Source organism: Babylonia areolata, chromosome 26 (genome assembly GCF_041734735.1).
Source record: "Babylonia areolata isolate BAREFJ2019XMU chromosome 26, ASM4173473v1, whole genome shotgun sequence".
NCBI classification, from domain to species: Eukaryota; Metazoa; Mollusca; class Gastropoda; order Neogastropoda; family Buccinidae; genus Babylonia; species Babylonia areolata.
Genome location: NC_134901.1, coordinates 13,553,653 through 13,570,762, shown reverse-complemented (window position 1 = coordinate 13,570,762; position 17,110 = coordinate 13,553,653). Strand labels below are relative to the sequence as shown.

General features: G+C 40.8%; 2 protein-coding genes across 8 annotated transcripts in view; one reads left to right on the top strand and one right to left on the bottom strand.

Moving 5' to 3' along the window:
• LOC143300725 (putative Nudix hydrolase NudL) overlaps positions 1-4,997 on the bottom strand; it is a 59,876-nt gene extending 54,879 nt beyond the window's left edge. Inside the window, exon 1 of the mRNA XM_076614612.1 lies at positions 4,910-4,997. The gene's annotated coding sequence lies outside the window, so the exon portion shown is untranslated. The remainder of the gene's footprint in view (positions 1-4,909) is intronic.
• The window catches only part of LOC143300724 (uncharacterized), a 94,311-nt gene that overhangs the window by 40,374 nt on the left and 36,827 nt on the right, over positions 1-17,110 (top strand). For 5 of the 7 annotated variants that reach the window (XR_013057686.1, XM_076614603.1, XM_076614606.1 and 2 more), the window contains exons 3-5: positions 8,161-8,279; positions 10,083-13,784; positions 15,656-16,940. Coding sequence is in view for 6 of the 7 variants with exons in the window: in XM_076614603.1 (XP_076470718.1) it covers positions 8,161-8,279; positions 10,083-13,784; positions 15,656-16,940 (5,106 nt within the window). In the remaining variant the exon portion in view is untranslated. Of the gene's footprint in view, positions 1-4,591; positions 4,765-4,982; positions 5,104-8,160; positions 8,280-10,082; positions 13,785-15,655; positions 16,941-17,110 lie in introns of those variants that run through there. The other 2 variants (XM_076614604.1, XM_076614605.1) reach the window with 2 other exon arrangements.

Genomic DNA, 17,110 nt, shown 5'->3' with positions numbered 1-17,110 from the left:
TCTGCAAAATATCTAAAATGTCAAATTATGCGAGTATTGTCAAATTCAAAACAGCATGTCAAAAAATCCAATATCAGAGGAAAACTCACTTATTTCAGTTTATGCTCAATGTGGCCTCCACGACTGAACGAAGCCGTTTCTTCCAAGCGGAAATGCTTTTATGTATTTCTTCCACCGATGTCTCCTCCCATGACATAATTATCTTGTCCTTTAACGCCTGCTCGGTCAATTTGTCTCTCACTCCCCGGCCGGTAAACTTTCTCCAGTCCTTTACAGTCCCACATGGCATAATCCATTGAGTTACAGTCTGGACTTTGTGGAGGCCATTCATCCTTGATGAATTCTGGTGTAGCCTCCTCCAAATGGGCCTGGGTTACCCTACTTGTGTGTGAAGGAGCCTCATCTTGCTGAAACACGTAATTGTTTCTAGGATAAAGACGCCTACAATCCGGAAGAAAACTGTCATCCAAACTGAATGTAGCTTTCACTATTAACCTTGGCTCTATCAGTGTCAATAAAATGAATATGTGTTTTTCCTTTCCAGGATACTCCAGCCGAAACCATTATCTTTTTTGAAAATCTAGAAGTCTCATGATAGGGGCGAGATGGCTGGATTTCTCGTTTCCGTTTCCTATGTAAACGCGATCGTTTTGGCGATTTTTAGCTATCTCTAACGTAAAAGTCTTTCTCGTCTGTGATAATGATCCTTTTCACATCAGTGGCCGAGCAGCGGTCATTCAAGTTACGGCAGGGAGTTTTTCTTTTCCCTCTAACATTTTGGTCCCTCATTGATACCCGTATCCTCTTGAAGGGCTTCAGCTCCAGTTCTTTCGCCATTCTTTGCACAGAAGACTTTCTCATATGTAAATCGCTTGCGACTTCTCTAAGAGATTTGTGGGTCCCTGGGTTCTCCTCCTGGGATTGAATCAGTTCCTCAACACGGTCCTTATTCTCCGCCGAACATGCAGTCTTGGGTTTCCCACTGCCAATTTTACGTGCTGCTGACTCTGTAGTACGTATTTTAGCGATAAGTCTATTTACAGTGACATGACTACACCCCTTGCCTGGAAATTCTTTTACGATCCTTCTTCCACCCCAGCCTTTCTCCTTGAAACAGTTTTTAATGGTAACCATATCACGTTTACTCAAAGGCATGGTTGATCCTTCCAGACTGAAACTTTGGACAGAACTGATTTTGGATACAGACAATAAATTTTTTTTTTTTTTTAAATCAATAGACATGACACCCAGACAGGCTATTTTTAGACTGACACTGAGTGACAGATGCCAACACCTGGCAGCTGGCATGAACATGATGAATGTCACTTTGCTCATCCCTGATATTGGATTTTCTGACATGCTGTTTTTAATTTGACAATATCGCATAATTTCCGTTCGAACTTTTAGATATTTTGCAGACTTGTTGATGATACCCCAAAGTTACTGTGTGAAACTTTTCAATGAATTCGGTTTCTCTACCACTGAGAAAATACTTGTCAAAAAGCGGTTCACTTTTTGGGGGGACACCTGATATATATATAAAGTGGGAAAAACAGGTACGATGCTGCACACTTTCTCCATGATGTAGTGGAAAAAAATCGAAAAGCAGTCTAACACACCAGAAAAGCGAAACGAAAATGGAATAAAAGTAGTGATAAACTTGACTATCCTGTCTTGTCCGTCGCCTCTGTGAAACAACATCCATATGAGAGAGAGAGAGAGAGAGAGAGAGAGAGAGAACGGCATCACATTGCGACTAAACTAACCATCGACCCACATGAAATGAGCAGGCGATTTCATGCGCCTGTGGGACCAACTAGCACAGATAACGAGCAGTGCAGCCTGACATTGAGTTGAGTCACTGTGGCCTTGCCACCTCTCCATAAAACCCAGGCTTCAGTGGCCTAAAAAATATAAATAAACAGAAACGACGACAGCACTGAACAGCTTGACCTTGAGGTCGGAAAACCGATATGTCGTTGTCTTAAACGTGAAGGTTCGGTTAGGAAGCCTACAGGACTCGGTCACCCCATTGAACAACGAAACCTTCACAAACCCAAGACCTGAACAGCCTGCTTTTATCTTCATGGGCGCAAGCCAATGGATCGTTGTTAGCCTCAACTCTATCTGGAGGAAGCCGGCTTGTTAAAAAAACGTCATGCAGCCCACTACTTCCCCCAGACCCCCTCACTCACTGTGTGAGCGTGTGTGTGTGTGTGCATGCGTCTATGTGTGTCAGTGTGTGTGTGTGTGTGTGTGTGTGCTGTCATCATGGGATCCACTTAAACTGCTCCATTAGCCCACCATCCCTCATTTCTTTCACTTCTACTTTTTGTGTTGCACTGCCATTGTCTTACACTTTGGTTCCCATCCCCTTACCCCTGTCTCCCCTTCAATCCTACATCGCTGACTGAGAATGCATGCTTCTATTTTTGGGATCAGTCTGTCAGTACACAGCACAACAAACATAACATTCATTATGACTACAGCTAGTATTGACCACAATTACTAATTAGATATTCTTTGAATGATAATTTTCAGATGAAAAAATATTAAAAGCCCCTGACCTTGATAGTACTTTCATCCATCAGGACTTGCCAGGCTGAGTGCAGACATTCTACAATAATAACCAGTTTGTTCTGCACTCTCTTAATCAATGATAAAAATGTTTAAAATGATAATTTGTGTGTGTGTGTGTGTGTGTGTGTGTGTGTGCGCGCGCGCGCGAACGTGCACACATGCATGGATGTAATCTGTGGAAAGGAATATGAAGCTGTAGGTTTGCCTGAAATTAGAGTCCAGACATACTTCGGTACAGATGCATGACCTGAATAGATCTCAGCAGTCTATATCTAACTCTTTGTACTTCTACTGATGAAAGGCTGATCAAATCATGAAAGAGAGAGAGAAAGACAGATTTTATGTTGTGGTCCAGAGTGGCCTCTCTCTTGACTACACTGGAATGTGTCACCAATGATGCCCTTTCTGTCTTCTCCCTTTTTAAGTTTCTTTGCGTGTGCAGTGTGTGTGTGTGTGTGTGTTGGAACAGACTTTGAAGTTTGAGAATGAGAGAGAGTTTATTTCTTATGGTTTGTAGAGTAAAAAAAAACCCAACAAAACCCAACAACAACAACAAAAAAACCCAACAATTTCTTAAAAACAAATATATAGTTGGTGAAAAACATTTGATATAAAAACTTGGTTAAGGATGATCATGATTTGCACATGAACATCCAATAAGGCCCAAACTGACACAGACACAGGAAAATTTGTGGTCAGATGGAACCGGATCAAACAAAAACAAACAAATTCTAGGCCTTAAGGCAGCACGATTTCTATGTCTATTTCTTGCACATTCATGTAAGAAGTGTGGAAATACACATGGATACATTGACACATAATCATATAAAATCTCTCAAAGGAACCATGCAGTATACATTCTTGTACCCAAACTAAAGAACAAATGAACATACACACTTACAAAACATAGCTGAGGAATCACCAAACAGATGTTGGTCATGTGATCTGAACACACAAACACACACACTTAGGGTTTATAGACATTAATGTGAACAATATTTGCACACACAGTGACAAACATATATATCTACACACACAAAAACAATATACATGTACACAAACATGCATTGCAAGTGCACACTCACATACACATGGACACACAAACATACAGATCCAAAATGAAAATAAAGAAAGAGATTTTTTTTAAAAGAAAGAAAAAAGGCAATGAAGAGGTTATTGCACAAATTAACTCAGCATTCACATCAAATGAAATATATATTTTCTACAGATGCTACTTCTGAATTTTCTGTGCTGATCTGAAGATAGCAATCAGAAAACTTCTGTTGCCTCACAGTTTGACTTTTGATATTTCTTTTGCACTGATCAATTAAATGCTTCTACATTAAGTATTCACTTGCAAAGGTTCAGCTGTTCATTGAGAAACATATTACTTGAATCCCCCCTCCCCCAATATTTTTCATGAAATGTGAATCAATCACTTGATCCATTCGGTTTTTCTTTATTAAAAAAAAAAAAAAGAAAGCCAAAAAAACTCTGTGTGTGTGTGTGTGTGAGAGAGAGAGAGATTCAGTTTAGTGTTTATTCACTGGAAGTGTTATGAGACTGAAAGAAGAGAGGTAGTGGGTGAAAGAGAGGGAATGCCTGTGAAGTGTGTGTGTGTGTGTGTGTGTGTGTGTAACTCTTAATGTATCATTTTCTTGTGATTGATGCGACCAGATTTCGTAGTAAATTTTCAGTTTTAGTACACAGTAAAATGCATTCTTAAAGATGTCAGAACAGTGGGACAAATAACAACTGAAGCAAACAAAAGCCCGATAAAGATTCGTCCAGTAACCCGACCCGTTATGATGAAGGGGAAGTCCCTCTGTACGTCAATGAAAGTGTGCAGGAATGCGTCTTCTCGACTCAGACCTGTCGCGGTATCACTGAAATGATCTCATTGGTTATGGTCAGACGTGACCTATATTCTTCAGCCAATCAAAATCAACAGCCTTTTCCCCCACATCGCAACCCTGCGACCAATGTATTCATAAGCCCGTTAGACATTCGCCAGACACAGTGCTGCCTTCATGACCTTCCGCACTATGAAATGAAACTCGGATAATTCTTGACGAAAACGGATGATTCCAAGGACGCTAAAGTCATACACAGCATATATACTATCATCATATGTCTGTGTATGCGTGTTACAGCGTGTTTATGACCAAACGTATCGTGAAACAGGTATGTCTGTGAGAAATAGCAGGATTCAAAGATGGCGGCTGGTCTTTGTTTGCTGTGTTGGTGGAAAACTGCACTGTGGAAGGAAAATATAGTGTTATCTGTGCGTTTAATTAATGTCTGTGATAGCCAGCCGTTTTTTACTTACCGACAGTCCGGGCAATTATGTGCAATCTTCTAACTGATGGAGAATTAATCCTTTTTCTTTGGTGGCGACGTGTTCTCTGCGCAGGTCTTTTTATATGTCGGTTTTGATTGGCCAATTCTTGTCTCAAGGCCGTGGGATTCTTTGACGAAAATAGTTCCAAGCAATGGCGAACAAAGTCTGTGGAAACATGTAGTGTAAGCAATGATGCTGTGTTTTGATTACACTTGTTGAAAAAAAAGTTGTCATTTAACAGAAAAATCGTATTTATGATTTTGTTACAGAGACACTCTGTTACTATTTTTTCAGATTGTGACATTTGTACAAATGTATACCATGTAGCTCTTGTTTGTGGTCGCACGGATTTGTGTCTGCTGTGCAGACGACAGATATGTGATCATTGATTCGCCATCTGTTGACTGTAAAGAAATAAAGTGTTGCAGTGTTGGATCCCGATTACGTATTGAATCATGTCATAGGCTTTTCCCAGCTATTCTTTTTTGTCCAAGCTTATAGTATGTTCAGTTGAGACAAATGTAAAAACGTAATAAACACCTAGGCCCTACTGTAAACAACCGTAATCTGCGTACTTCTGTTCGGGGAGGTAACTTTTTTCTGTTTTTTTTTCTGGGTTTTTTCTTTTCTTTTTTTTTAATGATATGATTGCATATTGAGAAATGGGATGCAATGAACCCGAAATTAGAAGGAAGATGTTTTAAAGCCCCCACCCCCACCCCCACCCCCTTTTTTTTTTTCTTTCCTGCTCCTGTTTTTCATTGTCATTATTATTAGTTGTGGTAATAGTTGTGTAATACATAAGACCTAAGTGAAGCAATGATCATGTTGCAAGCCCTTTGATGAAAGCAAAACAAGAAGTTAAGTAAACATGAATGTCATTCCTGCACATGAATGTGATTGTCCACACACACACACACAAGGCATAACCTTTGGTACTTTCATGCCTTTTAAAATTGACAATGAATTATTGTTTTAACTAATTATTAGGATAGTTATTATTGTTATTGAAATAGCATTATTTTTTTGTTCACTTATTTTTGTGATAGCCTGTTGGTCTGTCACATACCCACTCATACAATCATCCAGTTAGTGCATAAGAAATGATTTTATGAGAATTGTTTTGATTGAATTTTGTCAGGTTCTTGGTGATTCTCCATTTTGACTTGGTGTTTTCAAAGTCATTGATTGTGCCATTTGTGGGAGTGTTATAACATTAATCCTTTCACTTCTAGAACTATTTGTGATTTTTGCAAAATCATCACCAACCTTTGAAAAATATTATAAAAGTATGTAGAGGTATATTATGTTTTGTTGAAGGAAAATGAAAAGCGAATATGATTATTGTAAGTTCAGTGTTGACAGGATGAGATAACTTCCAATCAGGGGAAGGTAACTCAGATTTTTAGAAAAAATGCAGAAAATGTTATGAAAAAAAGGAAGAAAATTCAAGTTAGTTTTTTTTTAATTGGTGGAAATGTGCTGGAAAAAAGTGAATTATTAGTAAATGTATTAGACACAACAACCAAGTGCAATTATGTTGTTTCCTCAAATATGTTTTAAACATTAAACACTATACTGTATACATAGAGATGATAAATACTCACATACACCCACACAAACATCCTCCCACCCAAATACCCACAAACACTATCACACAATATTAGGAGAAAAAAAAAGCTCACTGTAAACAATATTTTGGCTTGAAGCTTTCATCTGAAGGGTTTTATACTATAATTATAGTTAATGAAAACCCCCAAATGAAGGTTTCAAGCAAAAATATTGGGTTTTTTATACCCACTTCTAACACAACCCCACCCCTTTCCTGTTGATGTACCTTGTAACATATAATCTTCATCAGGATAGCCAGAATCACTTAAAGTTGATTAACAACAACATTACTTTCCTTTTCTATCATGTTTTAGTAGTTGCTGTTGCCAACATTGTACGGAAAATCAAAATCTTGCCTCTTCATCTGCACTGTCTGGCAGCCATGTTGACATGCTCAACAGCTTTTCGGTTTACAAAACAAAAACAAACAAATAAACAAACAAAAAACAACAACAACAAAAAAGCAGCAGCATCAAAATCCAGCCAAAACTTGCTGAGAAAATGAGATATTGCTTCTTACTCGTATCAAGGCAGTCGCCATTTGCAATGAAATAAACGTATGCAAATGGGTGGCTGGACTGTTGATAATGAAGTTACCTCTAAACTGCAGATATATCTGCAGTCAGAAGTGAAAGGTTTAAGATGCATCAGAAGTATTATGTATAGAAATAAAACAACAAAAATGTAAAGAGGAATTCATGTGGCATGTACTATGTAGCGTAAAAGATTGCATGTATGATGTATACATGCTGGTTTAAGAGATGGCCCTTTGCAATGCAGGAGGGAGAAGAATGATGAAGAGAGAAGGGGGATGTAACAGGATGCATGGAATGCCACCCATTGTCCTTATGTGATAGTCTGTGTGCACATGTGTACAGATGCTCTCTCACTCTCTCTGTTTCTCTTGTATATCACTGCTTATGTGAGCACTTTATAAATCATTTGGATGAGATAAACCAAGGTCCCATGTGCAGCATGTAATTAATTTTGTACACATAAAAGAACCCACTGCAACAAAAGGGTTGTGCCTGACAAACTTGTGTAGAAAATTCCACTTTGATAGGGGAAAAAACCTGCTGGCAGAAAAAAAAGGTTGCTCTGCACTACATTAACCACTTTCCCTGGGGATAGTAGACAGAATTTCACAAAGAATAATACAGTTCAGTACAATACCATTCATACATCTACTGTGGTGATGTAATTTATATCTTTTATAGTCTTATTAAATCTGACCATACAATTCATACAAGTTTTATATGACCCTGGTGTAGTATTTTGCCATTGAGAGTATTTGTTGTGTTTGATGTAATGATTCAGATGCTGCTAACTTTCTTACTATTTGTATGTTTGTTTTCGTTTTGTTGTTGTTGTTGTTTTTTCTCTCTTTTTGTTGTTGTTGTTGTCGTTTGTTATTGAAAACTGTATTGAACACCAGTTCTATTTGAGTTTCCCAATGCAGTGTTCAGGTATTGTTTTGGGGAGCCGATGGTAATCATTTTAGATGGCTGGCAGAATAAATGATGCTTGAAATAAGAATCTGACATATGAGATTTTAAATCATATTGTTTACATATGATTTTGTGAATCTATTTTAATGAATGTTTGTACTGAATGCTCTTGTGTTTCAGAAGTATGACATCACTGAATGAACAAGAGCAACAGTTATTACAAACATTGTTGAATCAAGCGGATGTAGTGTCACCACCATCAGATAAACCTCCACAACCTGAACACAGCAGTTCTATAGGTAAGTTCCAGTTTGTTATAACTTGCGTTTGAAATTTTCCCTTTCATGACTATCCCCTCCCCCCAACCCCCATTTGTTTCTCCTTTCTTCTCTATTTCTTTCTTGTCCAATGTTATGTCTTTGTTATCAGAACTCTGTTGGTATGATATTGATTTCTAGTTTGTTCATCATTATTTTGCTATGAATTATCAGGATTCAGACTGGGAGTCATCTCAAATGAGCTTGATGCAAGGAGTATGCTGGTGGTTCTCTCAAAAGAAATTGTGGCAGTTAATAGAAAGCATTCAGATAGTTACATATTTTAATTATTTCTGTTCATACAAGTCTTGAAGCTCAGCCAAATACTGGAAAAGAAGGAAAGTATTTTCCCACAGCTGTCATTTGTGAGGGAGCATCTTTAGCTGTCATCTTCATCTAGCCCCCTCATGCTTTCTTTCCAGATTAGAATGCTGCATTTCTTTATTGATATGTCTGTCGTGGAACATCTACAGAAAGTCCAAAACTCAGCTGCTTGTCTGATCTTGAAAGCCTCTCGCAGACAACTATGCACTCCTCTTCTATATGTTACTGTGGCTTCCAATATATATCTGAAAGAATAAATTTCATAATAGCTTGTCATTAAATGGACTTGCACCATCGTACCTTTCTGACCTAGTTAGAATTTACAGTCCACCCTGTCCTAGCCTGCAATCTTTGCCTGACACTTGGATGTTTGAAATTGTGTGTTGCAGATCCATGCAAGTAACATGGTTTCCAAACATTTACACACTGTTGCCATTGGTTTTGGAAATCTCTACCACAAAACATCAGACACTGCTCCACTATAGAATTTTTCAAGTTTAATTGTAAAACACTCTTTTTTTTAAACAATAATCTGAACTATAAATAATTCTCCCCCTAAACGTTTTTTTTGTGTGTGTGTTGATGTGTTTGTGTGGAGGGGTGGGGTACTGGGGATGTGGTGGGAGATGTGTGTGAGTCATGAGTTGTGTTACACTTTTTTTTTTAAATAGTATTTTAGCGAGTTTGTACCTAAACATTTTATTAAAGGGGTGAGGTGAGAGAGTTGTATCAGTTTAAGTTTTTAATGATATTGCTTTGTTTTCCCTTTTTTTGGGATAGAGTTTTATTTGAACACATTTGATTATATTCTAGTACCTTATTTATAATGGATGTATTGTTTAATATGCTTAGAGCCGCAGGGTAAGTGCTATACAAAAGTACATTATTGTTATTATTATGATCTCAGTCTTTTCAAAGAGCTGAAACCAAAGACTGAAAATTAAACCACAAAAAGGACAAGGTGAAAAATGGCTCTGTACCTGAAAAACACATGGCTAGTGACAGTTATTGGTGTGTTTTTTTGTTTTTTGTTTTTTTGTTGAACCATCTGTTTTCACAGCACTGTTTCCTTTGTTTCCGAGGTATTAAATGATTCAATGAGATTGAATTCAAAGCTGGCGAGAAATACATAAAAGAGTTTTTCAGAAGACTTTTTTCAATTAATATGAATTGTAAACAGATACTATTTAGAATAATGGTCAGTGATGAGCATGATATGGACTGGACTGATTATACTCAGGAGTCTGATATGAATTTATAATTAAAAAAAGAAAAAGAAAAAAGTTGCGCCTTATACGCAGTTATGTTTTAAGTTGGAGTTACAGTGAACAGTGAATGAGTTATGTTCATAAGACACAGGTTGGCTTAGATTGCATATTTATTTTGGATAACTTCTCTAAGCATCAGTAAGCTTGAAGTTGAATTATCAATCGTAGTGGTTTTGATGCATTTTGGTTGCAGACTTCAACAGTTCTGAAAATGATCTGCACTTCTGGGACACTTTCATCAACAATGGAGGAGAGGCCATGCAGTTTGAGCAGCAGACCTCTGCCACACCTTTTGGTGGTCAGCAGGGCCGCCAGCAGCTGCAACACACTCCTGAGACTGGCCAGTCTGCTACCTCAGGATCCAGTTTCCAGACGCAAGGATCAGCAAAGTTTGATAGTCAGCAGACCGGATTTACAGGGGTTGCAACAGGACAGTCAATGGCGGGCTTTCAGGACCAGGGACATAGTTTTCAGCAGGTCCAACCTAACCAGACACAGTCCGCCCAAATGACTGTCAGTTCCTCAGACAATTACCAGAATCAGTCATCAGGCTTTCAGCAACAGTTCCCTGTGGGTGATGCCATGGACCAGAGTGGGCAGTTGGAGAAACCTGGTTCCTTGACCTGTGCCTTTTCCAGCCAGTCGCAAGGATTCTCCCAGCAGTATTCTATGGACAGTTTGGCCTCAGGGGCTCAGAGTGAAGTGGGCGGGCATGTGAGTAGACCTTTCCAGACCCAGGGGACCTCCTTCCAGCCTCAGACACACACTCAGTTCAGTGATTCTTCCAGGCACTTACAGGCACAGCAACAGCAGGTGAGCCAGACTAGTGGTGGCTATTTGAGTAGTCTGCCAAACAGTGGCAAAGAACAGGTCAGCCATTCAACTACAGTGTTTCAAAATCAGAACTCAGACAGTCAGCAGCAGCAGCAGCAACAGCAGACCTTTCTTAATGAATTCACAGGAAACAGTGGTACAAAGAATTCTTTACAAGCTCTAGTACAAGCAGCAGGGTTTCATCAACAGTATGCCAGTGGTGGACAGTCTCAGCCTGCTCAAGAGAGGAGAGATTCTAGCCAGCAGCAACCTATGGAGAATTTCGCTTCTCAGGTAGCCAGCTATCAACAACAGCAACAGCCTCCAGTGCAACAGCAGACTTTGTTTCAACAGGGTACACAGATGAATTCAACAAATAATACTGAACAGAATTTCCACAATAGTCCAGCTGAGGGTTCTTCAATGTGCTTTAGTGATGGCCTGTCTGGTTTTTCTCCACAGACAAGGCAGCAGGAGCAGCAAGCTGCCATGGCAGCTAACACTGCTGTGGAAAGCCCTAGCAGTTTGCAGCCTGTTACAGGGGAGGGACTGCAGCATATGCAGTACCCAAATGCCAGCCCCACCAAAGGCCAGACTGATCAGGACAGTGCAGAGACGTTTCAGGGTCAGGTGTCTCACTTCTCAAAGCAGCAGTCATTTCACAGTCCCAATGGGAGCCCAGCTCAGCCTGTGGCCAGTCCTCCCAGTTTCCCCCAGCCTTCCCCAGATCCTCACAATACTTACAGCCAGTCAGCACAGACCCCGGGCCAGGGGGATCAGACAGTTGGGCTGGGCTTCACAGGTCAGACACGGGGTTTCCCCAAACAGCAGTCCTTCTCCAGTCCTGTTCCAAGCCCTGACAAAGGTGCTGTGGAGGGATCTGTTCCCAGCAGTCCAGCCAACAACTATCAGCACCAGTCACCAGCCTTCTCCATACAGTCTCCATATTCTGCTTCTGGTCAGCCACAGGGGGATCAGAGTTCAGGGAACAGCTTTTCCCCCCACACACCTGGTTTTTCACAAGCTTTGCCATCCATAGGGGACCAGAATGTTGCTGCCAGTTTCCAAGGCAGTTCAGCCTATTCTAATAATACTATTCAAAAAACTCCCAAAAGTTCCAGTGGTTTTCAGACTCAAGACAATCTGCACTCTCGATGCACTGTACAGAATGATGCAGGAGTACACTCTCAAAATAATGCTTTCCAACAGACTGTTTTTCAGCCTTCAACTTTGCCATCACAGAATAATGTTACAGCTCAACCAATGCAAGAGGGTTCTGGGCCCAGTAGCATAGAAGCAGAAGCAGTTGCATTCCTTGTACAAGAAAGTTTTCAATCTGTAAATCAGCAGAACCAGTCACTTGAAAGCAATAATTCAGCAGTTCCATACCAACAGATTCCATCCTCTCAGCCAGCCATCAACACTCAGAGGGACCAGCCAATGGAAACTCAACAGTCACCTTATGTGGTTGGAAGTGTATCCAACACTGGAACTTTCCAGACTCCTGCTCCAGCTCAGTCCCCAGTTTTCCAAGAGACTGTGACACCTGTTTGTCAGGCAGGAGCTAGCTTCTTGAATCCAGCTCTGTCTTTCCAGGCGCAGCCAAACACCTTTCAAGTATCTTCTTCCATACCAGTACAGTCATTACCCTTGTCAATGGAAAGTCTCATCTCAGGAGGAGCTTTGCAGAGTCAGAATACAGAGTTTTCCAATAACAGTATAGCTGATAGCAGTTTTCCTGGTTCATCTTCAGGTTTTAACAATCAGACAGTCATTTCTTCCCGACCATCTGCCTCTGTATCCTATACCCAGACGACTACTTCAGTCACAGGAGAACAGTGTGTGTCAAGTGTCACAGAGAGTAATCAGTTCAGCCAGCTTCCAAACAGCTCTTCCAGCTTCAGTCAGTTTGCAAGTGACACTACCCCCACATTTGGTCGCAACAACATTCAGATGCAGGTACAACAGCCACAGGTACCACATCAGCAATTCCCTCCACCAGTCAACCAGCAGCAGACAATGCAACAGACAGTCTTTAGCAGTCAGGCAGGCGGCTTAACTTTAGTACGCAACACCAGTGCTCATAATCTGTCTTCTGTGGTGAATGACAGTGTTCAGATTTCTCCATTTCAGCCAGTCAGTTCCAGTGTACATACCTCCACCACTCATCATACCCATCCTGTGACTGTGTTTGGAAACCAGCAGTTCGAGATAACACAACTGCATGGTCAGCAAAGCTTGCCCGTGGCTGCACCACAGCAGGGAACGCATAATTTATCAACTGTTGTTCCATCTTTAGAATCCAGTTCTGTGCCTAATCAGCTGCCATTTGCTCAGGCTACACCTGCTCCTGCTCCCACAGTGAATTCAGCTGCATGTCCAGTAACTCAAAGCAGTATTACTGCAGGAAAATCTCCTGTTGCATCCTTGCAAGACTCAAATCAAACCAATACAGCCCTCTTGATGTTGTCTTCAGTGCTGCAGCAAATCCAGTCCATTTTACCCAAAACTATGGGCCAGCAAAAGGAGAGTGGTCTCACCCCAACACAGTCGGAGACAGGCGTCAGGACTGAGAACCCAGAAGTTCTGGCCCAGCTTCTCCAGTCTCAGAGTAATGCATCTCAAATTCTGCAGCTACTTCAACAACAGCAACAGAATGCACAGTCACAGGCTGTTGACTCTGGCTCACAGCAGGTTCCAAGTCAGACCTCTCCATTTGACCAACAACAAAAACAACCGGTAAATGCATCAGTGATGCAGCAGCCCAATTTTCTGGTACAGCCATCGAACCAGCAACAGTTAATTACCCAACAGCAGCAACAGCCCCAGCAGCAACAACAGAATAAAGAATCACTTCAGAATCCAAACAAACAGTTGGCAGCTCAAATTCCAGCCTCCATGGTGACCAGTTTGGCGGGCAGCCTGAGTAGTCATGGGCCCATAACTGTTGGTAGTGATGGTCAGCTGATGATTGGGAACCAGTCATTCAAACTCCTGTTAGATTCCAGCTCAGGTCCTGCATCTGTCAACTTGGTTCCTACATCCACCGCAGTGACAAGTGCTGCTGCTGTTTCCCTGCCAAGTAAGTACACTACAGATATATTATGTTCCATTCTGAATTGTGTATTCATTTAATTTTGGACAGATGTGGAAATAATTGAACATGTCACTGGTATTTTGTACCAGGAACAGTGGGATTCATCAAAAAAAGTAATTACCAAATGGAATCTGAAATTTGTCCAGATATGTTAAGTGCTTGACTTGAATTTTCGAGACTTGTTTAGTTGTTAAGCAAATGCCAATTTTGAATTTAACTATTTCCTTGTGTTTGCACAGGTAAGCATTATGAAAGATCAATGTGATCAAAATTAAAATGAAAAAAAGCACGCACAATGTTTTGTTTTTTGTTGTTGTTTTTGCACAGCCCAACATCCATGCTATTCCCCCACAATGCTTATCGGAAATCTGCCATACAGAGCCACATCAGTTTATTTTGACAGCGCTGGTAGTCCATTGGGAGTCATTGGTGTTAGGTTTCGGGGAGGCCACACACCAGAGGAAACCCTGCACTGCTGCAGAGTCACTTAAGTGGTGTTTAGTAGGGCCTATTCTGTCTTAGCAGTCGCAGGACATGATTTACTTAATTCCCTACTGACAGTAATAATCAATCATGGAATGATAACTTGCTGACATCAACTTGAGATAAGGACTTTTTCAAAAACTCAACACATGCGAAGTGGAGAGGAACTTGATACTGAGGTCACGATCACTGAATCAGAGAAGGGTATGAAAGGTCACAGAAATTGGGGCTGTTTTTTTTTTCTGTATTATTTGATGATGGTGCTGGTATGTTTGTATGGAACTATGTGACTGTGCTTCCTTTCATACAGTGTCCCAGCAAAGATAAGGCTTGAGAGATAAAGACAATCTGGTCAGAAAATTGAGCAACTTTTCCCAAAGATACATGCTTGAAGTGGACGACTTTCTATGTTTTCTCAGTTTTTCAGTTTCAGCCCATAGCACTCTCAGCTCATGACAGGAGAAGGAGTTGGCCTCCGGCCAAAAGATACCAGCTTTGGTGGAGCTTGAATCTTAGCCTCCAAGTCATCAGTCCATGGTGCTAACCACTTTGCCTTAGAAACTGGCATCAGAACCAAACATGGTAGGATTATAGTTGTAAACAAGACATTTCCAGTCATCCTGTGTATGGTGGTGCACAAGCAGAGTGCAAGGTCAAGGTCATCATTTGACATGATAATATATATATATATTTTTAAAGCTTTTTTTGTTTTTAAGACAGACTTCCTGCAGAGTCCAGTGTTGAAATTTAAGGCGAAAGGACACAGTCACAATATTGTATATGATATAAATGCAAATGATACTTTTTGATAGGAAGAGATTTTTAAGTAAAAGAAAGATAAGGTCTTGCATAGAATCTTCATCAAACTTGGTACAGTGACAAGACAGTAATGAAAAAAAAAGCTGTATTGAAAGTCATGGGGAGGATTTGAGCCCAAATCAAGGTCATAAGACATAACATGGCATCATCGAATTATCAATGGAAAAAGTATAGAACTAGAAGTTCAGGTTTTTCATCCAATTTTCAAAAAACTTGGTATATTGATTGCATATTGCCAGAACATAGATGTATTCAGAAGTCTAGGTTAAGGTCACAACAGTCTGCAATTTAAAATGTCATTTTTACAGGAAATATGCTTTGAAGTTGTTTTTTGAATTCCATAAATCCTGTATTGGATTGATACAGTTTGTGTCACACAAGCTACTTGTGAAGACCTTGGCTCTTATAATCTTTAGTTCACAAGTAATATATGTCTTTTTTTTCTTGTTCAGTAAACATTAATAGTGCACATTGTGCAACAGTGCAAGGTTTCAAAAATGTACAGAATGAACAACTGTGTAACGAGTCATCATTAATGTACATTATGTTTTCAGGCCTAACTCCAGCATTGGCAGGAGTGGGAGGACTGGCACAAACAGTTCCTGTCAGCCTGTTCTCGGCTGGTGCTGTGTCTTGTGCATCTGTTGGTAACATGACCCACACCATCAACACCACCCCTACAGCTGTTCCCCACGCTGGCTCCAACATATCGAAGAGCACCACAGTTGTACCAACATCCTCCTTCACACAGCCGCTGTCTGTTGCTGGGGTTGGTATGGGCCTGTCTGTGTCCAGCATGTCATCCAGCACAGTGCCCTCTGAAGACGGTGCAGTTCCTGTTCCATCCTCAAAGCCTCAGTCTGTCATGGCCCCCCCAGTGCAGAGTGCTGCTGTTGGGGGTACAAATACCGTGAACACTCCTCCCATTGCCAACATCTTTTATCCTGTTAGTTCTGCTAGTCGGCTTGAGAAGAGAATGGACACGTCAGTGAGCAATGTTTCAGCACCTGTCACAGTGGGTAATTTCTTGAATGTGACAACTGGTAGTGCTAGCATGCTCTTGAATGCCTTCAGCATGGCTGTGGCAGATGGCAAGCAGGATGGGTCAGGGTTCAAAGTGGGAGGGTTTTCTGTTCAGGAAGTTACTTCCAGTGGTACTGCTTTCACTGAGTTTGGTCAACAGAACACAGAGGTTGTCCAGAGTGACGCTGCTGATATGGAAATTGTTGAAGTGGTAGACAGTGCTAGTCCAGAGAAACCAATGGAAACAGACAAACCTGTCAGTAATCTCACTCCAAGACACTCTTCAAGGAAGACATCAATTGATGAAGAACTAGAGTCTAAAGAAGAGAACACGCCAGGCTCTGTGCTCAGAAGGATACTGACGATGAAGGATGAAGAGGGCAACGCTCCAAATTCTAAAGCCGGTTCACCAACCCCTGGAAATTCACCTACGGAAACACCGACTGAATTGTTTGTGGATGGTAACACCCAAGCAACACTGATTGAGAAATCTGAGAAGTTAAGGTTAAGTTCTGAAGCCCCGCAGGAAGATGATATGCAGCAGACAGACTTCTGGACTTCTGTTCCTTCTTTTGTTAGTGCCTCAGTGGAAGATTATGTTCCAAGCAAAGTGCATCGTGGGGCTGATGATTTGGATGCCTCCAGTAAGCATGTGGATTTGCCATCTGTAGAAAAGCTATTTGATGCTGGGGGTGCCACCTCAAACTCTGCGTTTGTGTTCACCAAGTTTGGGTCAGAGGAGTCAGGGGTCAGGACATTTGGCAGTGCACCCTCTGATCCCCCCACCACCACCAGTCCTTGTGCCACAGAAGAAAGGTCAGTTAAAGAATGGAGAACAGTATTTTCACAATGATTCCACCTAATCCAAGTAGGCTTTGAAAAACAAAAAACCAAACAAACAGTTTGAGTAAGACAGAACTTGATTGATGGGTTCATAGCACACATGACTTTTTTTTGCAATGCATTAAAAATGGATTTAATATAAA